Raw genomic sequence first — 26,470 nt, 5'->3', positions numbered from 1 at the left:
ACGCTGATAATTCCCAGGCATAGCGGGCAATAACCCAGATGTTAGGATGTAATATCACAGCTGTGGATGGACAGTGCTGAGGTACCAGCCAAATGGACCTGGGTCTGAGCTCATCGTGCTTGTCCCCATGCTGTCCCACCATATGGAAGCAATCGCACAGCCCTTTTAGGACCAGGAATAGATTCTCTTTAGGGGCCACTTACAGTTAAGTGGAATTGTTTTATTGGCCGCTGAGATAGAAATGTGTCCAAGATAAACACTTGGGATGACTTGGCTGAGGCCTGTTTTATATCGCTCCTCCACTCCCTCTGTTCCTCTTCTTTTGAAGGGGCTGATATTTATAGGGCTGTGCCTGTGGTATTCCATGTTAATTCAGGTCCCTGAGATGTGCTTTGATCCCCTCCGGATTGGGTGGCAATGTGGGTTGTGACCCTGAGGAGGGGCCGGAGTGGCAGGGGAGTTGTAGTAGGGCTGTTTGAAGCAGTGTCGCCGGGGCAGTCGAAGGAGCTGGGCAATCAAAGAGGCTAGAGCAGATTACGGTCCTGCTCTTTAATTACAGTCAGCCCAACACAACCTCTTTGCTGTTTGTTTTTACAGCCCTGGCCTATCACCGCACGGCCTCACGGGAACTCAAACATGGAAACATATCAAGGCCTCTCTTTCCCACTCCCTCTGTGACACACGGCAGGAAAAGTGGATTATTTGCTGGGCTTGTCCTTCATTTCCAAATAGTCCTCAAAAGCACAACGTCTTTATTCATTTTGTAGATTCGCTTTAGGAGAAAAGATTTGTTATTTTGCCATAGTTAAATTCAATCTGGATAAATTTGCCAGCATGCAGTAAACTCTGATGCTGGCCATACATACTGCATGTATGCATAATTTGCTGATGAGAGAGCTGTGTGGTTTGCATCATTACTCACTGCTGCCTGCTGTCTCTGGTGCAGTATGCCAAGTGTCCTGCCTCCCCACACTCAGTCTGGGAGCCAGTGATGAGTGGGACTGTCACAGCCAGGGACATCTGGCTGCTCGCTGACGTCCCTCTCTTCCTCTCTCTCCAGGAGCCTCCATGGTGTGGCTTGCCTGTCAGTAGAGATGTGCTAATGTGCTCCAACAGAGATGTGCTGTATAGTGTAAACCTTTGTCCTACTTTCATGCACTCTGTGAACATGATCAGGTGCCAGGCTGAGGCAGGAACAGGTAAACAGAGGGGAGCACACAGAGTTTCCACACACATGGTGCTTCTAAAAAAAATATAACTAAAAAGATATCTGCGTGTATCTTTGCCCTGCAGCAGAACCAGGCTTCACCATCCCAGCGGCCTCCTGAACTGCAGAAGAATCAGCTGAAGAACCAGATGTGGACTGGTGTGCTTGGTATAACCTTGGTGGAGGGACAGGACCTGCCACAGTATGGTCATGGGGACATTTATGTCCGCTTTCGCCTCGGAGATCAGAAGTATAAGAGCAAGGTTGGACTTGCTTTTTAAAAGTCTTTCTCTTTTCCTACTTCTCCTACACTCCCTTTTCTCATGCTCCTGTGTCTTTTTAATGTGTGCTCTTTATACTTCAAGCCTTTCTTCCCAGCCCCTATCTCTTACTTCCCCGCTTCTCTCTCTCAGCAGGTGCCTGTCAGTGACTCACCTCCACCTTGGCTCACTGGGCCATGGCAGAGGCAGCTCATTAGACTGGGCAAGGCTGCCACTCACTTCCCCCTGTGCTTCAGGTGCTGGGCTTCATTGGCTTCATTTGCATACCCAGCATGCCCTGTTCATCTACCTGTACTTGTTGGCCTCCCCCCTGATGATTCTATGGTGCACTTGTCTTGTGTTGTCGTGTTATTTCTTTGTAAACCTCTCTGCTTTCCTCTCTGCTTGTTTGTTTGTTGGACAAAGCTGATTCTAATTGGAAGCTGTCAGTGTTTACAATCCCAGAGTGGCTACTGAGGTGTACACATACAAGCACACACAAATAGAGACACATACACACAACACATCTCTCTTTCTCCTCTCCTGCTTCGTTCTGGTTGGACTGAATGAAGACTTAATCCACCTGTCATGCAGGAGCTGCTCAGTCTGATAATGCATTAAACCTGACATTGTGTCAAAGTGTGTGCGTGTGTGTGCATGTGCGTGTGTCTATGTGTGTTTCCGTGTTACTGTATGTGCTGAATCTGTGTCTTTACTGCCCTCAGAACCTTTGCATTCAGGCCAATCCCCAGTGGAGAGAGCAGTTTGACTTCAATCAGTTTGAAGATAACCAGGAACCTCTGCAGGTAGAGGTGTACTCAAAGAGAGGGAGGAAGGGTGAGGAATCATGGGGGATGTGAGTATTTCCTTGTGGGTAGTGTTAATTTTGCTCATATTGGTTCCTCCACATAGCAAGTTGGCCTTATGTGTTTCAATGGAACTACTTTCCCTTCATGTCTTAGGTTTGAGATTGACCTATCGAGACTTCCACTTAATGAGAGGCAGCTTTACACTCATGCGCTGGACCCAGGAAAGGGCAGGCTGGTGTTTCTGGTCACCCGGAGACCTTGCTGGGGAGTCTCTATCTCAGACATTGAAACAGCTACTTTGGAGAACCCTGATGAGAGAGACACAGTAGTGAAGAAATTTGTAAGTTATTTTTTGGTTTGATTTATTTTTAATGTAGAAAGAGAGTCCCCAAATATTGGAATAACTGCTGCCACTTGCAGCTGAGTAATGATCTAATGTCAGTTGATTCAGTCAGAAATACAAATACATCATAGATTGCTGGTGGACACATTTTCAACAACACTAATAAATTAGTTTTTATGTAGTGCATTAATTAATCACGCTCAAAAAATATGTTTTTAATAACATGTCTTTAATCGTTCTCATTTCTTTAGAACTTAAAGAACTCTCACAAGTGTATGGGTGAGGTCGGCTTCCTTCAGGTCAAACTTATAAAGGCAAATGATCTTCCTGCAACAGACCTCAATGGTAATCAGAAGCAACAATTTACTTTTTTTTCTTTTCTAATGGTCATGGACTTTTCTTTACATTGAATAACAAAACTTTTGTGTTACTTGTAGGAAAAAGCAACCCCTTATGTGTTGTTGAGCTCAGTAACAGCAAACTTCAAACTCACACAATCTACAAGACCCTAAATCCAGAGTGGAACAAGGCCTTTACATTGTAAGTAAGGTATCTGGAAAAAACAGGGCATCTATTCCTCTGTGTGATATATTTCAATGTGAATAACATGCTTCTCAACGCTTGTGTTACAGCCCAATTAAGGACATTCATGAGGTGGTAGAGTTGACTGTCCTTGATGAAAATGGAGACAAAGCCTCAAATGTTTTGGGAAAAGTGGCCATTCCATTACTGACTGTAAGTTTGTTTATGATCAGCCACAACCTTACTACTGTGACATGATTTAGGTCTTACATGTAATACAATACAAAATGAATAAAAATACATACACATTTTTTTTTATTCTCAAAGGTTCAGAATGGGCAGCAGATATGTCTGTTCTTGAAGAAAGAAGACTTGGGAGGTGCATCAAAAGGAACCATCACACTGGTGCTGGAGGTTATCTATAACAAAGTAAGGATCGCACTAAATATGTTCAAGCTTGTTCGAATGGTGGTAATGTTATATATCATGTACTGTGAAGGTGACTGTTTATTTTCAATTTCTTTCATCCCAGGTCAGAGCTGGTATCAAAACCTTCCAACCAAAGGAGGCAAAATTAACGGAGGAAAACCTGAAGTTCTCCAAAAAGGTTACCTCTATTGATGTTCTTCGCAAAAATGAGCAGATTGAACTAAAAAGCTTGCCAGCACAATCCCACAAAGCCACAACAAAGCTAGTTTTAGTTTGGATTGGACATAGTCAAACTAATTTGTTTAATTTGCTTTAAACGTCTAACTTCACAAGTAGAAAATAAGGGATTGTAACGCTGAATCAACCTCATTGCAAAGTCATAAACATTACTTCCAGTGTCAAATGATACTAACCAGTGTTTTGTTCCAATTATTTCCCATTAGGTCCTTGCCCAGAATATATATCGGGTTCGAAAAATCAGCACAGCAGTTCTGTACACGTTACAGTACATTAAAAGCTGCTTTCAATGGGAGAACACGCAACGGAGTCTAATAGCCTTTCTGGTAAGTCATTGCCTCACGTTAATGAACTCTCTTTAAGCCTTGGGGCGAACAAGTTTTGTCCCATTTCATTGCAGCCCAGTTTTAACTCTTTCATTTTATGTGAATTAGATGTTGGGGATAATCTTTGGTTTAGCCATTTTCAGTCTCTGCAAGTCTTTTTCCCATGAAAAACAATGACTGCCTTCTGTTTTTATCCCATGCGTATGTGATGGATGTGCTTTATCCTTTAAATCAAACCCCACTTGGCTTTCCTTCAGTTCTGATGACATTAGAGTGTAGTTGAAGGGGTGGGGTTTGGGCGTTTGTATGTCTGACTTCTTAGCAAAGCCTCCTAACCCGGGGGACAGTGTAAGGAGGATCACAGTCTCAGCTTCTTTGGGTGGAGGAGTGACAGTCTGCCTCCAAGATTTGAACCTTGTTTAAATGTCTCTGTTTAGCTGTTTTTAATGAGGGTATGTGATCTAAGGTCCTAAGCTTAAATAATCTTAAATCACCCTGTGAATCCCCCTCAGTACAGCACATGTAATGTCATGATTAAGAGTGTACACTTGCCATGAAAGCCCTGCCAGCGCCGTGTCAGGGTGAGGAAGCGGTCACAGACAGGGTGTGTGAAGAACTCTCCTTTCACCGCCTTTCTTCTGTCTGCTCTGTCTCAGAATGACATGCAATTCATACCTGGTGTATTCTATAAGCCCTTCTCACTGATCCTGAGGTGCAAATCCCCCCAGGCAATGACCAGGCTCAATGTATCACAGCCTTTAGAACAGCAAGGCACACAGACAGGCACGCAGACACACAGACAGGAAGACAGAGAACAATGCGTGCGATTGTATGAGGATAGAGTGGGAGGCAGGCTACTATCTGGGAAAGAAAGTTGGAGCACAGAAAGAGAAAGACAGTTCGGTAAGAGTGCGTTCTACGAAGGCAGATAGCGAGAGACTTGGAGGCAGGGATATGGGCAGGAGAGCAGGAGGATAGGCAGGCTGACAGGTGACAGGTCAGCGGGACGGGGCCATCTTCTTCCACCTATAATTAGATCCTCCGCAGGCGATGGGAGTGTGTGGTGGCACACTCTAATCTTTCATTTCCACTTCTGCTCCACCTGCTGTTTAGGAGTCCAGCACACAAATAGAGATCTTAGAATGAAGGAAAAATCACTACTGTAGCAACGATGATCATGATGAAAATAGTGTAGTGCCTCCCAATCTTATTTTTGTGTGTCATATGCTCTGTGTCAGTGAAGGTGGTAATTCTTGTGACATTGTCCTTTTATTTGAAACAACTGCTCTGTTTTCAGACACAAACACCAGCACACTGGTTGATATTTTTAAGAGCAGACAGCAGCCGTGTAGACAGAGTGCGCCTTTGTCTGGGATGAGGTGTGCTTCAAATAGTCCAAATGTCGAAGGTGCATGGTGAGAATTGCCCCAACAGAGTGAATGTGCCACTGTGTATTCATCACCCACTCATCAGCAGACGGAGAGTTCAACAAGTGAAAAGTTCTTTTTTTCGATGATTCATTATATTCTCAACAAGTGACAAGCATGGTGGAAACATGCAAATCACATGTAAATACTGCATGTAATTGATAGTAACAGCAAAAACTCTGAACTTACACTACCATGTGACAGTCAGTGAGGGCAACAGCAAGGTCTTCACCAACTGTCATTACAAGCCTGGTGCCATGCCACCTTCCACACCAGTGCCCTGCCCACTCCAAGGCTAGCCACTGTACAGCCACGCCTTCTCCTCCAAGTCATCATTTGCAATTAAGTTAGTGTTTGGAGCTGTCTAAAGCAGCATGCCACCATGTGCCTTAATGAAAGCAGCTCCCATTCCTATCTTTATATCTTTAGGCAGTGGTAATAAGGTAACTGATTCAGACATTGACAGATGGCCTCTGCTTGCCTTTCAGATGTGTATAATTATACCACTAGTGTCTGCTCTTTTCCACAGTGGCAGGCAGCGCAGGGTTTCTCAGGGTATGCCGGTAGGAAACGCTGCAGTGGTGGGTCTAGCTTTAATATACATTACAATACATTATTTATCAAGCCGGCAGACCAGTCCTACCCTTTTACACCATATACATCCTGTAATGCATTACCGCTGCTGTGGTTTCTACTGGGACTGCGGGACGCTCGTGTAGTGCTTTACCAGGAATACTTAGCCATTATATCACTCAGTCCCACAGGCCAACTTTCTGACCTCCACACAGCATGCAGTCCACATTTGTATCCTGTTTATGTAGATTCATGTATGCATTATGAAGTGGTTGCTGGTGTGTGGTGCGTAAGGTATTCAAATTTTGTATGAAGGATCACTGCTCTGGTTTACATAAACCAAGTGAACAGGAATGTGAGAAAAAAATTATTGAGTTTTTCTATTTTTTTTGTAGAAGTCTTATTTGTTCATATCAAGATAACTTTTCCCTTGTGAGTGGCAATCAGAAAGTTGCACATCCTGGAACATATATATTTAGCGTTTACAGATTGATGGTTTATTTGGTTCTGTGCTGCTACTGAGTGTTATTCCGTGAGAGGAAACTCTGTAAGGAATGGAAATGCTTGCAGTATTGTCACTGCTTTCGAGTGCAGGAGGTTACTTGTTTTGATTGTGCAATCTCATCAACTCCAATCTCAACAGTCCATAGTGTTTGAAGTTGCCTTCGATTTTCCACCAATATGTAGCAGTTTTAAAATAGAGTCCCCCTAATTAGGTAATGTAACAAAAAATAGAAGAAAAAAATCTTTCTCACGCATTTAAACAAAGTTCTGGCAAATCCTCATAAACATTTTCATCAGTGAACGGAAATACAAACAAGAAATTTGGATTTTTTTTCCCCCTCTTCTTGTTTATGCTACAGTAATGAGCCTAGGATCTGTGCTTTTCAAGAGTTTGACAACAGCATGTTCCCTTCTCTGAGAGAGAGAAAATGTGACAGCTAAAATCTTCATAAAATAACGGCCTTTAGATGTGGTTTTCACTAAGACTGAGCGAGATGAATGTGCTATACATCAGCAGTGACTGCGGAGGGGTCACTCAGAGTTCTTTGCTGCACACATGAACAGGACCTGTAGATGGAGCTACAGCACTGCTGGAAATGCGAATGGAGGCACTGAGGAGATCAGTTACTTTTCCCAACAGGAGCCATTTGTGGGAACAACTTGGAGTGAAATCCTCCATTCTGTGCATTAGACCAAGAGACACAAGTTTCTTGCACAAAAAAAGGAAGAAAAAAAGCTAAATGAGCATGTATTAGCCAGCCAAATTAATCTGCTTCTGAAGTTTAAAGTTGAGAACAATTTTGATTTAGATGAAATGGATGAAAGTTAAAAAAACGAAAAAGGATCATTTACACTTGAAAGCTGATTTTGAGCTTTGCTGTCATTAGACCGCTTTAAGTATTTAAGTAGAATTAATATTTTAACATATGAGCTACCTCATCTGTCAGGAGTTAGACTAGAAAGAAACCTGTATACCTTATGTGAGTATTTGAACCGTTTTCTTTTTGACACTGCCAGGTAGCAACCGCTTTAGACATCATTTGACAGCCTGTGAAATGCTGATTGCCTCACATCACACACTGTAAAGATGGCATTTGATGAATGTTTGATGCGGTGCAGCTGTAAACACACTTGGCAGCTGCAACGGGCACTTTTTTGGGGCTGATAGAATCATCGTCTACCCAGATGAGGGCAGGACAGGGTCAGATCTGGCTCCAGAGGTCTCGGGAGACCACCTGTGTAGAGCCGCAGCAGTTGGGGCCATTAACCAGAACACCAGCCCAGCCGAGATCAAAGCCATAATCAGAGTTGTCATAATTGTTCTTGTTAACACTGTCCCTGAAAATGAGATGCTTTGTGAGTCTTGGATCTGCCTATTTGGGGTTTACTGTATTGCAGTGTGGCCGGGCTTTTGAGAGAACAGCGAGAGGACTGTGCATGCCCGTGAATTTTCTCCTTGTTTCTGCTTTGCATCTGTTTTGTCTCTGTTGGAAAAAGTTGGAGGCCTTAAAGGAGTGGGTTTCTTCAGTCTCGTGGGGGTTACACTCTCCATCTCCGTGGCTGTGGGAGTTCTCACAGACTGCGCAGGGGGAATGTGTCTAGTCGGGGAAAAGATGATGGCAGTGATGGTGATGTGTGTATTCATGGTTTTGAGTCTGAGATCTATTAATTATTAAATGATAGGCTATGACTACTTGCAAACGGCTCAGCAGTGCCTCCTGGTTTAAATCAATATTATTATTTAGCTGCCCTGAATGGCTATGTGTCAGTTGACAGCTCTTGCAGTTGGCTGAATGCAATGTGTAACCTTGAAACATGTCCCCTTATTAGTGGCATTAACACGCTTTCTCTGCTAATATTCACGTCATTAGAGCTGTGAAATGGTTCTCATTTTTGCATGTTTTCACTCTGATTTTGACTATATCATTTCACTTTTGAGAGTACATTTGATTACATTTACATCAATCTCATTCATCATTATTATTTAGCATTATTAAGCAGCATAAGGTGACTACAAGCAAGTGTCCTCAGATTTATAAAAGCCTACTGCACTGAATAAACGTGTGGACTCCTGGTTTTATCTGTGCATCTGTTGTAGTTGTACTGATGGTTTATACTATGCATGTTTTCAGCCTAGATCAAGTATGCTCTGTGTTTAACCCCATTGCTTGTACCATATCATAATGACTGTCTTTAACATACTTGCCACCCTCCTAGTCACAGAGGACACCTCTCCCCAGGCAGCCGAGGTGGCGACCTGTCCGCCCTTGTGTGTGGCTGTTCTGGGGCTGGTCTTGGCCCCGGCGCGTTAACGTGCGTGTGAGCTGAGCTGACAGGGAGAGAGAGTCCATGCCACTCCCTCCCCACCTCCTCAGGGGAAAAGGCTCGCATGGCAGATCTGTCACCCAGGAGGTCGCTCAGTGTTAACGCTCCCGACACGGATTAAACACTAGTGGCCAGTGCTGGAGTGCGGGGTCAGTGTAGCCACCACTGACAGGCACCACGGGGCCCCCGCTGACTGCCCCGCTCCAGCCTCATACTGGTGCTACTCTGGCCCTGGCATGTGTCAGACAGTCGGGGAGACAACGGCCAGAGCTGGCCCCGTGAGCAAATGCTAATGCTGTGCCTCGCACGGCTGCTCTTCCTCAGTGCTTTGATAAAGAGCTGCTATCACTATTGCACTCTGTGCAGGCGTCCTCACAAATTTTGGCATTTGTTTAGCATTTTTCTACGACTAACCTTTTGTTTACAAATTACAAAAATTTGTCAAAGCTGAATTAAGTGAAATTAGACTTTATATGTCAATTTTTATGATTCATTTTTATTTTTGAATTTACCCTAGGAATGTCATTGTTTACCTTTATATTAAGCTCTGGATGTATTACTAAAGTGTGTTCTTTTGTTGCTTTTTCATCATAAAGAAAAATAATAGTAATAATTGTAATACAGTAAACAAAGTGGAAAACCACTTAACTTGAGTCACTAAAGCTCTGTAAATATCAGCGTTACTTTATCTATATTTGATTTAAAGATTGAATAGTAAACTGCCTCATACTCCAGAACAACTCATTTTGCCCCGTTGAGGAGCGACATGAGATTCCCCATTTTATTGCTCTCACTGGATTGTAGCCCCACTCTCTCTCTCTCTCTCTCTCTCTTTCTCCCCCTCTTTCTGTCTCTCTCTCTCTCTCCCCAGTCGATAAGACTTGAGCTGAGCATATGTGAAATATTTATTCAGCGTTAGCTCAGAGCACCATAGCTGCCCACACACTCTACCTGCCCCGAAGAAAAATCTTATCTGTGCTTCCTCTGCCTCCGACACCCCCTGAAAGCCTGTCCCCACACTGGCCCAAGCTCAACACAAATTACATGTCTCATTGCTCTGCGTTTACAGCTACTTTAAAGCCTGCCGCTCCTGTCCCCAACATAAGCCCTCAGCCAGACTCTGTTTCAGTCCGGCTGGAAAAAAAAAAAGACCTGCATGAGCTGAGCTGCTACTTGTGCCTTTGATTCATTATTAATCTCTTTTTTGTATTTTAATTGAGGAAGTAATGCAGATTAATTTTACTGCCCTTGATTTCACCCAGAAAAAGAAAATCTCTATGGCAGTGACTATTCAAGGTTTTGTAGAGGTACTTGTTTATTTTTTTTATAATAATAATAATTTTAGTTCATTTTCTTAATTTTTGCTTCGCTCGAATTCTGTCCTTTTGTGTGTCTCTCGCACACAACAATGCGCGCATCCACAAACACAGACAACCGCACACATTCATGCACAAACCCTGCAGCCTGTAGTCAGTCTTGTTAAACTCTTTCAGTATATGTTCACGTAATCTGGCATCCGTCCACAGCCCCCATGACTGACCCTCATAATGCTGGCTGGCACTCTCCTCGCTTTGTTTAGCTTTCCAAGTGGAGAGCAACTGAAGAGAGTAGTGAAGATACAGCCAAGATTAAATCTTTGGATGGTACATAGTCTTAAAAATAAGGGTATTTTTGAAATCTACTGCGTCAAAAAATAGTGTAAAAAGAGCTTTTAGTTAGCTGTTTTTTTAACACCAACAGTTATAACATTGTATGGCCCCTTGTGCTGTGACATTACATTAATTTGTCTCATCAACAGTATTATTTGTGTTATACGCGTGTGATGCCTATATTTATAACCTGTTATCTGCTGTAGTGTTATAAGGAGAGCATTTGGCAGCCTTGCAGTCTAGTGGTTCGTCTGCCAGTCAGTAGTTTGGATTGGTAGACTGGGCCACCCCCTCCTCTGTTAATCAATTTACAGGACGGTAGAAACTCTTATAGAGGGTGTCTTTGTCCCTTTGTTCCTGCTACGATCCCTTCTCCCTCTCATGGGAGAGTGTGGGTGGTGGGAGCTGCCATGCTTGCTCAGCTTTAAGTTATTTTATTCACACTTTTAATCGCTGAGTGCTTTATTATTAGGTGCTGGATTCTGCTGGCCAGGGGATCTGCATGAGAAGGCGCAGAATGCATTTAGTGGAATCATATTAATGGCACTATAAAACAAACCTGTCAGGCTGTTCTTAACCCTGCTGGCAGAATTGCTCTGCCCAGGGTTGCCCCCTTCTCCAAGCGCTTACAGGTGGCTAAGGAGAGTGCATCTCCATCATCTACTCCACCGTGTGCTAATAGTTTTATTAATTCATTCCTTTTTTTCTCCCTAGGCACCCTGTGTATAATCATACAGACATTTTTCAGCTAAATGGTGTTTGTCAAGGGAGGTTTCATACATTAGAGACACTCCTCCCAGACATACATACTAACACTTGTTCAATTACAAGTCGTTCGTTATCCAATTCTGCTGTACGTAAACCTAAACGCTCAGGTATATCATTAATTACCCCCTCCCTTTTTTGTTTGTTGCTTTGTGTCCCTTTTGGTTAAATAAATGGCTCTTTTGCCGCTTGTTCAACATATTAGCATTGTCGTGTTTAAAAAGTTCAAGGTTTTACTTGTCAAGCGTAATTTTTTGACGAATGAAAACATATGCAGTCAGGCCCTTAAGACGAAAATGTAGCCCATCTTTGACAGCAATTAAAATGTGGATTATTTTTTATACAAATTTACACTCGTGCCTGAAAGGTTGCACTTGGTCCAACATGTCCTTTAATCACTCAGCTGCGTGCTAATAAAACATAAACCACTTAGTGGGGAATTAGTTCTGTCTCCATTTCACAGAAACTCTGGAGAATGTGAGGAGACAAGGGGAAGGTATAGTCCTGCCTCTGCTCATTACTGTGGGATATCTGACGGCAAAGTCTCAGTCTGTGCACCTGAGTGAAGGAATCCGAGAGGTTTTCCCAGATGTTTCTCTCCATCGTTTTTATTAGTGTTAAAAAAGCATGTAAATCCTGAACACATGGGCTGACATACCATGAGGGAGGAATTGAGAAGATATTTCTGACAGTTTTGGTTTATACCCTCATTTAAGCACTCAGTTTAGACACAAGGCATTGTATTTCTGTAGGCTTTTATCTTGTCCACTGAGCCAGAACGCGGTGAGCAGAAATTTGCATTAGTGGGCGATTATGAATACCTGTGACAGATTCTCTCTGCCGGCTCCCCGGGTAGAAATGAATTGGCTCCCTCTGTTGACTTGCACAGGAAGACAGAGACCAAGCAATTAGACTTTAGTGGTTAATGTAGCAGCTTTTGCAGGGAGGGCAAGGAGGTTCAACATTCCTGCTGGGCTCATGTCAGTTTCCAGGCACATTTTCCCCTCTTTTCTTTTTCCTTTTTTACGAGAATACTGGGAATATGACAAGCTACCTGTCCACCAGCCAGCTGAATTCCTCTGGGGTGAGGGGAGCGTCGCTTTAGAATAGCCTCATGGGAACTGAGGTGACAACACATGACGTAGGTTATTCATAACAGAGAGGAGATGTACTGCAGCTACCTCTGCACATCATGCATATTCATTGTTTACCTTTTTTTTATCCCCCACCAGCTCTAGTTGCTGTATACGTAATTCAAATGAGCTGTTATAAAAAAATAACACTAACATATTGTTTATTTCTTCGTATCTTGGTTATCCCGCTGTGTTTTTGCATGACGCTTTGGCTCAACCACCATCTCTCAGGTTATATGGAGGGATAAAGAGCAGTACAGTGGTGAAGCCCAGGGCAGTTAGGCCACATTGTCTGCATTACTCATGGTTCACGTTTCCCTGGTGGCCGTTTGAACCTATGCCTGGTGTGGCAGTAGGTAGACTGGCCCCCAGAGCAACATGCGCGGACTCTGTACGGTTGCTATGACAGGAGCAGTCTGCTGTTTACAGGCCTGCTATTGAGGCCTGAAGGCCTCAATGCTTCACATCCTGTCTCGGGCTTAACTCGAACATATTGTTCATACTCTAAGCACCCTCCAGCTCTTTGAGCCTACACTGCACAGTGCTACCATCATGTGGGTTCAGCTTGGCAGTTGCTCAATTTTTTTAAATAAACTTCGGGAGAAAAAAACTTAAGAAAGTAGGATGAAGCTAACTGTTGGAAATGATGCATTAATTATAGAAAATGTTTTATATACAGTAGCCTATGAGGAAAAATGTAAATTTACATTGTGAAAGATGTCTGGTGAATAAAAGTGGACCATATGTTGGGTGTATAATCACACTATAATAGATTTTAAGATTCAACTTGCTGTGGAGGACATTTTTATTTCATCCCTGTCAACCTGCTGGTGTGATCCTCCTCACACATTCCTGATAATTTCAGTTGAAGACAGACTCATTAGGCTGTCACTAAATGGGTTTAAATGCAGCCGTCCAATTAGTGCTCTGCTGTGAAATGCAGTGGGTGTTGTGCAACGTGCTTAGCACCACTCCTTTACAGAATTATGAAGGATTACTCATTCAGTGTGATCCATCTTATTTCTACCAGGGGTCTTGGCTTTTCTCAGTATCATCGCCACGGAGGGGGTAAATGTTGCAAATGCTTCTCCATTTGCCATATGCGCCTCGTCAGAGATCCTCGTCAGAGAGCCTAGCTGCCTCCGAATCTAAGAGGATTTGATGTGCTAGTTAAAAGACAGCATACCATGCCTATCCATGTCATACTTTCTGTTCTGCGGTAACGCCGCGCCAGTGCAGTGTTATTGGCGTTTATAAATAGGATTTAAAGATATTAGAAGTTGTCCCCGAATGTCTGTTACTTTGAAACCACTAAGATTAAAATCTGTTGCCATCGGCTATAAATCTCAGAGGCTTTACAGTCTGTAGTGCTTTTCATGAGATTTAGGATGTGGTTAAATCCATTATATATTTTGTTTTGGGAGCAGGCTTGCTGAGATTTGAAAGCTGGGTCCCCACTATAGTGTGATGGGCTTTGCGTTATACTGTCATGTTCTGTCTTCTCAGATCTTCCTTGTGACGGTGTGGCACTGGGAGCTCTTCATGCTGCCCCTCTTTCTGCTTCTGCTCATTGCCTGGCACTACTTCCAGCTCACTGCAGGGAAGGCCAACTCCAACCAAGACCTAGTGAGTGACGAGGACTCCGAACTCCTCAGTATTCATCCATACACATCTGCAGACACATGCTGTTACAGTGCAAATTCAATCTATATGTTAACCCAACTCTGGTCAAACCCTGATGGAACTAAATCCTTTTGGCACACATTGGGGAAATTGCAGTTTTACAGTAATGCCAATTAACAACTCTTACCCTTGCATTCCTCTGCAAAATGCTCCTCACAGGATAGCCAGTTGTACCAGCATTCCCCATGTTTTATAGCTGTTTGAAATTGTTTCTGCATGGTCTCCAGAGGGCCAATAAAACACCAAGCAGTAAGAAGCAGCTAAAATGAAATCACTGTAAATGCATGTATAGCCTATGGTCTGTTGATATAGTCTCACCACATCTGTAAGTGCAGGACTATAGTTTTCCCCACAACATACCACTATCTCCTCTCTATCTACTGTTATGGAAATTGTGTTTGCCCTACACATGTCTGTGAAGGTTAATGCTGTTCACACTTCTGACTGCCCCCCAATTTCACTGTGTTGTAAGCCTTCACACTGGCCAGCCAGGGGCCTGGCCTGCTCACACACCCATCCCAAAGCAACATACCCGGTCCGGTGATTGTGTTTATGGCTGCTGGCAAAGATGCCGTCCCCGGGCAATGTTAAAGCAAAGGCTCACCCTCATATCCAGTTTGGAGACTCTGCCACCCCTCTGTGACCCTCTGGCCGGCAATGACACAGCTCTGTTCCCAGGCAATGTCACAGTGTGCACCACATCGGGGTCAGGGATGACTTGATATAAAGTGATCTAGGCAACAGCATCCAAATTAAATGTGTTTTTTCCCCCTCTTTCTGTTTTTCTGTGTGCTTATGTTGTGGAGAAATGAGATTGCTTTGGTGTGACAGTGCTCTTGTGAGGAAGGCCCTCTTTCACCTCTTCTTTTGTGTGAGGTCACCCCTGTGATGCAGTCTCTATGGAAACAAGCCTCTCCCAATAGGGGTGAATGTACTCAAAGAAAATTTCATTACTAGGTGTTTGTTAAAAATGCTCCAGTGCCCACATGTCCCATTCGTTTGAAATCACCCACTACCCTTTATTTTCTCTTAGGTGAACATGAGCATGGGTGACGACGAAGAGGAAGACGAGAAGGTATTTTATCTTGTCTCTTTCTAACATTTTAAGGGATAATATGTTTTGGTGGAAGGTTATCTTTATAAATATAAATATGTCTTTCAAGGTTTACCATGCACATGGACTGTTTTAACATTTCATAGTGACATTACTAAGTGGCTTGTGCAAAAATTGCTGTCAGGCTTACTATCAGCCATGTCAGCCCAGCTAATATTTCTCTCTGAATTACCAAGGTTAAATCCAACACACAACAATGTCTTCATTGTGTCTATGGGGTATACATTCCTGGTTCAGCAAATAGTTGTGACTCTTAAGCAAATGAACACTTGGTTCTTAGAAACAAAAAAATGTATTTCACCATTTTAGAGCCATACAGGTCTCAGTTTGTATTGTAGCAATGACTGCTACTTCACAGAGGCTCTTTTCTAACTAAGAATAGAAATATTTTCATGCATCCAAATGAGGGCAACATCTATGAAACAGTTGTAGCATGTAGTTCTTTATTCTGTTCCCCTGGGTATTCAGTGTCACTCTACAAATGTACTCCACTGAGATACTGCAGCCCTTTGAATTTGATTTATAGATTTTCAAACAGCTCCGTCAATTAGATTTTTCACAGCTGCTGGAAATAATATCACTGCATTTTTTTGGATCATCATTGTATAAATGGGATAGTTACGATAAGGATGACCTTTTATTACCAGTACAAATGAACAAAGTACAAAAACACAGCAGTGAACTTATACTTTGCCCCAAAGGTTATCAGTCATTTTCACGTGTTCGTTTGTGAGAAATCATAAATGATGATGTTTATTAATATAGCTCTCTTGTGTCTCTTGAAAAACAAAACAACAGGAAATCTTTAAGTAGCCTGAAAATTATACTTCCCCACAGCACATAATATTCAATTACACTCATCCCACTGTTTTCTGTAAAGGAGGAAGAGTTAACAGGGATGTGAATTATTGCTTTATGGCAATGAAGTGTGGAGCTAACGCAAAGCCTCCAAGCAATGACCCTTGTGCTGCATGTCTAGGCCCAGGATTCATATCCATAATGCGCTCAATATATTCTGTTGTGATGACCTGAGGCTACCAAAAAAGCTAGATTCTTTTAAAAACACAGGCACATCCACCAAATCCTGTCTGAAAGGATGGGCTAATTCACAGATGAAACTCGCATGATATATCTGCACACACAAAGTGGAAAGCCGTTCTTGCTATCACTGCTAGGGACAGGCAAACTGGTGCTTAAACAAACAGCAGTGATACAGAAATTCTGTGCATTTATGAATACTGAATCGGGCAGGATTACATTTATGCACTGAATTGAATACCATTGCTTCATAGAATGATTATTACATTTTCTTTACCTTGATACCTCACTTTATAATAGAGGAATGTTCACTTCAGTTTAAGAAGTGGCAGAAAGGTTTAAGATTCTTTCAATATGTTGCATGTGTTTCTAAACTCAGCCTTCGCCTCTTAAAGCTTTTTGCAAGGTTTTCCATAAGCCTCCCCAAGCCCTTTCACACTCAGAGGAAATGAAATATCTCCTTTCATTTACTAATTAAGCAGTCACCCATGTTTGTTTTAAGCTGTCAGCTTTAATTTAAAGTGGCTTATTTGAAAGTCTTGTTATGGTCTTGCTGTCACTTGAATGTGATATCATGCAGTTAGATCAAGCAGCGTAGCTTTACACCTCCTATCAAAGTCTTCTTTAAAAAATATTTGGGGTTAAAGAGTGATCAGTGTTAAATTTGATGGCTTCAAAGCCTTTTCTTTTTTTTCCCAGTCTTTCCTCTAGCATGTGAATAAAAGCTTCTCCCTCGGAGAAGGTTATGATTACCACTCAAATATGTTTTTATCCCCCTTTTTTCCCCCTTGAGGAAGGAAATATTTAAACCTCAGACAGAGCAGCGAGAATGTGAAGGCATGACGTTAAAGAGAGACGAAAGGCAAGGCAGTGTTACAGCAGGATAATACAGAACAGATTCTCTGCCTGTGAACAAATCTGTCCTCAGGGAAAGAGACAGCTTACAAATTATGTGTGGGCAAAGTGACTTCCCTTTGGCCTTAGGTATCAATTGTGCAGATAGACAATATTTAATCATAACATAAAGAAACAGAGAGGCAAAACAAGTCCATAGATCTCCAACAGAAATGAACAGGGAAGATGAAACAGCCCTTTCATTGCCCCCCGGCTGGCAGTGCTGGTCTGGGGTTGACTTGCTCCCAGAGCCTAGCCCAGGGGAGTTGGGGGGAGGATGAGGAGGTGGTTGTGGGGGTGCTAGACTGGGCTGGGGGGTTACTCCATCTCTCACCCGATAGTCCACAGTCACCGCTGGGTCTCCTTGAGCACACCAGTCAGACAGACGGCCCATGTCATGATCTGTGGAGTGCATTATGAGAGCTACCGCACACGGACTCACCTACACGTTAAAGCCTTTGAGAGCGTTTCTGTGTTTTATCCCAGCAAATTGTTTGTTAGCTTATTTTAGCTCCATATGAGACAATTTGCTAGGAACACAGGTGTTTTTCATTTAGATGCAATTCTTATCTTTGTCAAAAAAAAAAAAAAGTCTCCAGTAAAATATTCAGTCTTAGAATTCAAATTTGGCACTGTTTATTCTAATTAAAATGATGCTAAATGAGCTTTTTCCAGCCTTTGATAACACCCCACGTGTCTGAGAGAGTATGTTTACCTTTGTGCAGGAGATCAAATTGGTTCTCCATTACTGCACCTTAAAAGGAAGCTTTTACAATTTTATCTGAAATGAGAATGTGATTTCACACAGGTTTTCTAATCAGTAGACATTTAGGATTCATTTAGTCCATCCCCAGTTTACCCATCCTTTTCCATTTCAGAAGGAGATCTTTTAAACATTTTTGTTTTCTCTCCACTCATGTACACTCTGAAAAGAGAAATGAACAAAGATAAAGAATATCATCAAATGATTAATGTAGGAAGGACTTCAGTTTTGGTCGCTAAGGAGATGGAGGATTTCAAGAATCTTAAATCACATGAATAATGATAATCATGAGAGCTCTGTCTCTTGATGCATACTTCAGAGTACATCTATTTGTCTGTTTTTCCTTTTAGAAATGAAAGCCAATATGGTTTCTCTTTTTTCCTGTCGGAGCTGTAGTTCTGGCTAAATTTACCTCGCGTATGTATTCGCTGCAGTTAAATAATGCCTTATATCTTTTTTGGATTTGAATTGTAAATTATGCAGTTGGGTAAGTTTATAGTTTAAATAAAAATATGGAGGGAATGTAAGCCCTTACTGATGAGGCTCCATATCGAGTGAGCCATAATTTTTCAATGAACGGCTCTTTGGGACCATCAGAAACTAATAGGCGTGGATTGTAATGGTCGAATCTAACAGTGTTCCCCACTTGCAAAATAAACTAAGGATAAAGAGCTCAATTAACAACTGATGTGGACTACGGGACTCACATGAAGCCTCTCCAGTGCTGTGGAGTGGAGTAAGATGATGCATAAACACAGATAGTCCTCTTTCCCCATGATGAGACCATGAGATGTTAATCTCAAGCATATTTGTGATAGTTTTCCCTTTTTTGGACAGTGCTGAGCCTCCAGTGTCTGTCCGGATCCGAGCCCAGTGGGGGAGGCTCTGCTAGTGTGGGAATTGCTCTCTTCCTGCGCCTTTCGTGGAGAAGAGTGGGCCTGACAGTGGGGAGTCTCTCTGTGCTGGCAGACAGTGCGTTCCCAGGGGCTGCCTCATGAAGCTCTGATAAAGGCATTCTGTCTGGACCCTGTCAGTGCACACAGGCTGTGGCTGCGGCTGACTTGTAACATAAACATATAGACATCCTCAAGCCTCCTGTTAGGGTCCATCAGAGCGCCCTCCCCCAACACTCTCTTTCCCCTTCTCCCTCTCACTCTCCCTCTCCCGCCCTCTGTCATCATTCCTGTCATTATTTCCTCCTTTTGATGTGAGGCTTCTCAGCCCTCTTCAGCTTGTGTTACTTGTGTTATCTCTAGTCACTCTGCCTCTGGAAGGCTTCATGCTCGTCGTTATTTCCTGCCTTGATGTGATCGCATTTATTTCATTTTGAGACAATCCCTGCAACCCCCCTCACATGCTGACTTATTGCTTTGCCATACTCAGTCATCATTATGTCAGTGCATTAAAAGCAAATGATACTTGATATGCACTGTTAGTTGTGACAGGAATCATACAAAAGGAAGAGTGAACAAGTACACATCCAACTGGTGTTCTGAGTGCGGTGAGATATTTTTCTCATGCAGGGAAAGTGTTTGGATAGGTTAGGAAGCCCGGCCTGACAGACTTGTAAAAACATGTTAAAACTTGTCCTGTGCAGGCTGCTGGAATGGAATCTTTCCTAAGTCGTGAAGCCCCTGTACTTCTTGTCTAGGTCGTCTAGTCTTCCTGATTGCAGATGGCCATTTTGTGGTCTTTTCATCTACCAGAGAGTCTTGATTGTGCTGCACTTGTGCAACAGCTCTATTGTATGTGGCGGACAAAAGCTGAAATCTCTCAGCCATCCACATAACAGCCTCTGAGCACTGAGTCTGTCTCATCTTCAAAAGCATAGTCTGAAGATGTACAGTGTTTGCTCATTATGGGCCATTCAATAGATAAATCACACATAATAGCACTGCAGAGATAAACTGGTCTTTGTCTACCCTGCCCAACAATTGACATACAGTGTACCTCATCAGTGTCTGTGCGTATTTTTGTTTCCTTTTTAGGAATCCGGAAAAAAGGGACTGATGGACAAGATACATATGGTGCAGGAAGTAGTACTGGCTGTCCAGAACGTTTTGGAGGAAATTGCAAACATCGGAGAGCGAATCAAGAAGTACTTTGGCCATTTATACTTATTTGAAATAAACAATATTTTAATAGAACTTCACATTAATCTTACGCCGTTATTCTTTTATAGCATCTGCAACTGGTCTGTCCCATTCATGTCGTGCCTGGCCTGCTTTGTGCTGTTTACGGCAACAGTTCTGCTGTACTTTATCCCACTGCGATATATTGTGCTTATATGGGGTAAGTTCTACATGTTTTTTGCAGAACTAAAAGTAGATAGTTTGAATATACCAACAGCAAATGCTAATGAACTCCCACTATCTGTTTCTTGCTGGATCCTTCATTACTATGACCAAACATCTGTAAAAAAAAAAATCAGATAAAAATCAACGCCTATGCCGTTGTTGCTGGTATTCAATCTTCCTAACTGGAAATCCATGATTTAATGAAGTACACTAATTTAAGAACTCTGCCATCCCTACACCTCTGCAGATGCACAGAGATCAGACAGCTGCAGAGTTTTACTCTGCTCAGTGTGGGCTGATGTAGCAGAGCCCAGCAGAGGCCTAGGGTTTGTGTGAAAACAAAGCAGAGGTAGAGTAGCAAGCTGTATATAATACATGATGTCCTTGGGCAGTCTGTAGGCTCCTGGTCTAGCCTCTCATTATCTGCTGTAGTCATACAGAATAGACAGTCATCTCAGTGGTCAGGGAGATATGCTGCCCTTAACAGGCTCTCCTCCTCCAGCTGTAAGCCCACAACCACTGTACTTCCACACTGCCTTCAACACAATCAATACCAAAAAACCATCATATCAAACAAAAAACACACAGTCTGAGACACTCCTCTGCCTCCCCAGTTAACCCCCATCTCTGTGGTTGCAAGGCAAGCCTTTCAAGTTGCTTGCACATATTTAAGTCCTTAGGTTCTTTGTCTGCATGTTGAGGTAGAGGCAGTACCAAGCTGTGAATATAATGGTCCCATTATAAGACCCCAGAGATATATTTTTCTCTGTGGTATGCAGCCATGTGCAAAGTAAATATAGATGCACTAGAAATGATCACATTGAAGCAAACAAAAGTGAGGAAAAGTTGTCATGAATGTTTGCCTGTTTTTGAAAGTAGAGTTATCTGTTTTAATTGCTGGTCACATCAGTTTGGCTGTAAAGGATCAATTCAAAGAGTATCATATAGTGCAGTTACTGATACACCATTGGGAACTCTACTGTACACTGTACATAGATAAGGTTACACAACACTTTTTATTATTATTATTTTTACACTGTAAAACAGTGTAAAAATATGCTGGTTGGGATGACACCTTTATTTATTAATGTGTTCTTGTTTTCACAGGCGTTAACAAATTTACCAAGAAGCTGCGCAACCCATATGCTATTGACAATAATGAAATACTGGATTTCCTCAAGAGGGTACCTTCTGATGTTCAAAAGGTAAGGGTCCAATTTTACATACAGATAGGGAGGGAATTCCCTGAAGATGTCTGCATTATTTGCTGTACTAGAATTCCCAAGTGTTGCAGAAATATATCCTCTGGCTTTGTTTGATTATTAATGGACTCTCGCCTTTAAAGCAGCCCTGGCCCAATTATTCCTCAGTGCTGCTCCATGTAGTCGCCACAGTGCCTGAGTGAGGAGATGCTCAGATCTGTCCTCAGCCATATTGCTGCAGCCTCGTCCGTTATTAGCAATTTTGTCTGTCTGATTGAAGCACTGTGACATTAAAGTTGGTGATTGGCCGAGGGCCGGCGGAGGGCTCCTGACGTCTCTGGCTGTTGTGTCAGCACAGAAAACTCTGATGTGGCCTCAGTCACTTCAGGGTGGTAGAGTCAATTAATGTAGTCGTGAGCCCCAGTCGTCTTGCTGGGTGCCATATGTGATTACATATTAGCCATGGCTGATATGTCATTTGCATTTACATCACAGAGCTGAGGAGAGCTGTCAGGCGGTCGTAAGTGGTGCTGGGTGCTCGCAGTTCTCTCAGTGAGAATTTTGCTCAGCCAGGAAATGAAGTGCCACACAGTGCCTTCATCTCCCAGGTAACTCGCCAGACGGAATTCAGCGAGAAATCCTGACAGTCTGGATCTGGAAAGACACTCTCACCCCAGTCTGTTTCTCTGCTGCACCCTTGATGTCCTCCTGCAGCAAGCCATTCCTGACTTCTCTGTGATGTTGGAGGGAGCCTGTGTTGTTTGAGATTTGGCTGGCTGAGTTGGCAAAACAAGGTGGTGAATACATTTTGATTCAGAATCCTTTGTATGTCTTCTTCCCCATAGGGATACAATGTTTGAGCTTTGAAAATGTCTCACTTTCAAATCTCATGGAAACAATACTTTTTTGTGGTTTAAAAGAGAAAGTACATCTTGAAAATAGCTCCAATCATAAAAAAACAAAACACCCTTAAGATTCATCATAAGTATGTTTCATTATGCTCTGTGAAAAATAACCTTAACATCATATACACAGGAGACCCAAAACAATAGACCACATATTTTGTTTTTGTTGACTTAGAACTTCAATCCTCAGATAGGTGTGGACACAAAAACACCACAAAGGCTGAAAATTGACTCCTGTCTTTCTTGCAAATGTGACTTGGCAATTAGTGCCTGTGCACATCTACAAAGTCTGCCTCAAACAGGGACTTCTGACAACACTGTGTCTGTCCTGAAATAAGAAGCATCTGTCAGTTCTGAGGACAGTTTCATGTTCTGATGCAGGAGGCAGTCACTTTGTTCCCACATTCCATCTCCCATTCTAATAATGGAGAACAGCTAATTAGCATAGAGTTCTTACCTTTATTCAACAGATTCACCGTATTGTTTGAGCTCAGCAAGCATGCTTCAAAAGCAAGTTTTCAAATTCCAGCTCTTCTCCTTTTCCGATGACCCTATGATCAGTCCTCTTTGGATTATGGTGGCAGTTTTAAAAAAAGATTTCTAATAGATAATTTAATCTAATTTTTTGAATGTCAAAGAGAACGTGATTCTACAACAAATTTATTTTGTAAATCCATTTGAGCATCAAGGAAGTTTGGGGAAAAAAATCCATCTTGAGCTGAATTATACATATGTAACTAGCAGAAAAAAACAAGATTGTAAGTTCAAATGCCGCATTTCAGGTCTTGTTTTTCCCTGAAGAAATCAAAGTCAAACCAAGGGTCTCAAAAGCTGTGAAGAAAGTTACACATCAACGGATGTTGATAACATAAACAAGACTCACTTTGTGCTATTCTCAGGCTTTAACAAAGTTTTCTTTAGGGGACATAACTTACAGTGAGTGATTATGCAGTTTGCAACTCCCTCACTGGCCTGGCAGGTCATCTCAACAGTTGATGTCTGTTTCTAATATTGTGATTGTGGTGCAGAATGAGGGGGGCGTACACTGGTACGGAACCCTTGACTCTTCAAATCCTTCCTCCCTGTGATTAATCCCCTCTGCTCCTGTGTTTAAAAAATGATTCATTACAGGCGAGCCCGCCTCGCTTTCCCCTGCACCAGCTCTCCTCAGGGGAGCCATTACCGTGCGCTCCACTGAGCTCGGATTACCTGCCTCTGACCAAACTCCTGTTTGTTTTTACAGGTGCAGTACAGCGCTCTGAGAGCGCCCACCAGCCAGAGTCAGCCACGGAGGAAAAGGTAAGCTTCGCGGACACGCTAGATGAAAGGCTGTTCTCCTTTTGAATACGGTACGACGCAGTCCACCTGACAGCAATGCTCCAGTGCCAGCACAGCCCATGACCCCACGCACCCCACCGCACTACCCTAACTCTGCCCCCTGCTGCTGAGGGGCAGCCAGCCGCTCTCTGGCTTGTGTGTTTGCCACCCCCCTGACAGAGGCTGTGAACTGTAGCAGCCAGGAGGGCAGCACATGGCGCTGTCAATCACTAGCCTGGAGGTAAAGAAAAGAGAGCGCTGGAAGGCTCAGCCTTCATCTTTGGATATAATTTAGAAGAGGAATGAAAAGCATTGGGCTTGGCTTACCTTAGAGCTCCACTGTTATGCTTTGTTTTTGACATTAGTGAAACTGAGAAATTAGCCTTAAGGTAAAGTTAATACAAGCGTATGGAAAACAAACCATGTTTTAAAATATAATGTACTGAGTGAGTAATGAATGTTATGATTCTTTTTGTGGAAAAGGGATTTACTGTATATAAAATAATGCTCTCAGCTTTCTTAAATTTATCTCATCAGCAAATATATTTTGTCTACTATTTTGTCTTTTTATCTACTATATGTGTATTATTTATAGCTGACTATTTTTAAAGTAAAGGATCAATGTTACTGTATTTTAGACTGATTAATCTGAGTTTTATTTTTACTCAGTATCATGTCAGAATCATCAAATAGAGAATTTTCAAGAATCCTAAATAAAGAGTCTTGATCAGTTTGAGCTCTTGTTTTTTTCAATAACTGCACTCTAGTGAGGATGGATTACACCACTTCTTTACTTGAATACACAGTAAACACATCTGATTACACAACACAGCCATTGGAACAGAGCTCACACACCGGCCACCGCTGCGCCTTGGTTACCGAGCTCACATCAAAGCTGTGTGGCTCCAGTGTGCTTCCTAATGCACTGCTTTGTTGCCTTCTCACAATAACAGGGTCCAGATGAGAGAGAAAGAGCTCATCTCACAGAGAGCACTCTCTCCATCCTCAGCACTTAGTGCTTTACATTTCCACTAAAATCACCTGTCCTATCTAATGGTTACACACACATACTGTGTTTTTCCATCGGTCTCCCCACAATAGTCTCTTCTTAGTGGAAGTATGTAGTATATCCTCTATCAATTTTCTCATCCATATTTAATTTACAGACAAACAATCAATTATTGACACCTTTTGCCATTTTGATTTTTGCAAAGCATTTGTGACAATTTCTGATTATTTCCACATAAATGTGTAACACAACAGCACAAATTCCTTTAAAATATATACTGCACTGATTCGATATATGAGGCAGTCGACATGGGAGACTTTCATGGGAAACTTTCACCAGGTATTTTCGTGAAAAAAACAACAACCCTCCTTTACCTGCTTTCTGTCTTTCTGGTAGAAGACAACTCTCTATTAAAATATACATAGTTAGAACAGAAGTTGGGCTGCACAGAGGCTTGGACCCCACCAATGGGAGTTTGTTCTAACTGATTGGGGGACTGAGCATCGCGGCCGGGTGCCCCCCTACTCAGCAGTAGCACGCTGGTGAAAGAGCATCCATCTGTGCTTTGTGAAGAGTTTGATTGGCTCAGGGGGACCTGGTGGAGCCCCGGGCTATCTCTTTTGACAGGCTGATAGAGACATCACTGGGCTCTCCCAGGAGCTGCCACCAGGGGTCCATTTCAAAGTGAGAGGGTGTGGAGGTGACCCTGAGCTTCTGACGAGCTAAATCCCACACACTGGCTGAAACCCTCCTACATTCTTGGCTCCATTGGGGCTGGGGGGCTGGTTTTGGCTGTGCTGGGAGGAAAGCAGAGCTGGTAAGGGAGGGGTGGAGGGTACAATCAGATCACTGGCAAGACCCGATGAAGTGTCCCCAAGAGGTGAAACCAATTAAGCAATACTCCCAGGGTACTTTTAATCGACATTTCAGCAAACATCCAAATTGCACCAGGAGATCTAAATCTCTGACAGAACATGTTGAAATAAGAACCGGACGATTAGTGGGCACTAATTTAACTTAAGAAATCACTGGAAGAGCAAATTTTAAGTTAAAGTAATATTGTGTCATGGGCAGACATATTATTGAGGCAAATGCTGCCAGTAAAATTACAAGAGGTCATATGGGAATACGGTTGTCTGCCTCCAAGCTGTCAAATCTTTCAATCTGTGACACTAAGGTTGTGGACTTGGATGTTGCCTGTATCATTCATAGACAGTGGATCACACAGAAGAGTCTGACAGGGTTGCAACGATTGTTGATTTGGCTCTGCATGCACCGATGCACACCCATGTCACCTACTCACACGCATACAAGGTACACACACATACAAACACATATAAGCCTCTCTTCAAAGAGGTGATATCATACTTAAGGAATCATTTATCAATGCATTTTCTCCTGGGAAGGCTACAAAATCTCAGCAGAGGAAGTCAATGTGCAATATGGTCCCCGAATGCAGTGGGGAAAATCCCTGGACGTTTTACATGCTTGCTAATGAACATTTGAGCCACACAGCAGTTAACATTGTCTGATCACTTTTTTTTCTCCAGTAGTTGTTGTTGTTGTGCATGGTGTGGCAGTGATGTCTTCATCAGGCTGTCAAAAAGGAAGTGCCTGCAGCTGTGGCGGATCCCCCCAGAGCCTGTCACACTCCTTGTTTCCATGGCAGTCCTTCAGGCAGCACCACAGGCAGGCTGTGTGCAAGGACCCATACAACCTGTTTTTTCAGCAGCCGCTCC

The 26,470-nt window shown here is 42.7% G+C and overlaps 1 protein-coding gene across 1 annotated transcript in view; it reads left to right on the top strand.

Annotated features, from left to right (window-relative positions):
• The window catches only part of mctp2a (multiple C2 domains, transmembrane 2a), a 30,898-nt gene extending 6,492 nt beyond the window's left edge, over positions 1-24,406 (top strand). The window contains exons 9-23 of the mRNA XM_070831449.1: positions 1,294-1,470; positions 2,193-2,323; positions 2,430-2,616; positions 2,871-2,964; positions 3,057-3,159; positions 3,252-3,354; positions 3,469-3,570; positions 3,674-3,748; positions 4,014-4,133; positions 14,016-14,135; positions 15,226-15,267; positions 19,990-20,099; positions 20,184-20,293; positions 21,406-21,503; positions 23,649-24,406. Coding sequence (XP_070687550.1) covers positions 1,294-1,470; positions 2,193-2,323; positions 2,430-2,616; positions 2,871-2,964; positions 3,057-3,159; positions 3,252-3,354; positions 3,469-3,570; positions 3,674-3,748; positions 4,014-4,133; positions 14,016-14,135; positions 15,226-15,267; positions 19,990-20,099; positions 20,184-20,293; positions 21,406-21,503; positions 23,649-23,708 — 1,632 coding nt within the window. The 3' untranslated portion in view covers positions 23,709-24,406. The remainder of the gene's footprint in view (positions 1-1,293; positions 1,471-2,192; positions 2,324-2,429; positions 2,617-2,870; positions 2,965-3,056; positions 3,160-3,251; positions 3,355-3,468; positions 3,571-3,673; positions 3,749-4,013; positions 4,134-14,015; positions 14,136-15,225; positions 15,268-19,989; positions 20,100-20,183; positions 20,294-21,405; positions 21,504-23,648) is intronic.
• The last annotated feature ends 2,064 nt before the right edge of the window (positions 24,407-26,470 follow it).

This window comes from Pempheris klunzingeri, chromosome 5, assembly GCF_042242105.1.
Source record: "Pempheris klunzingeri isolate RE-2024b chromosome 5, fPemKlu1.hap1, whole genome shotgun sequence".
NCBI lineage: Eukaryota > Metazoa > Chordata > Actinopteri > Acropomatiformes > Pempheridae > Pempheris > Pempheris klunzingeri.
The sequence above is the reverse complement of the archived record's forward strand: the minus strand, read 5'-3'. Positions and strand labels throughout refer to the sequence as shown.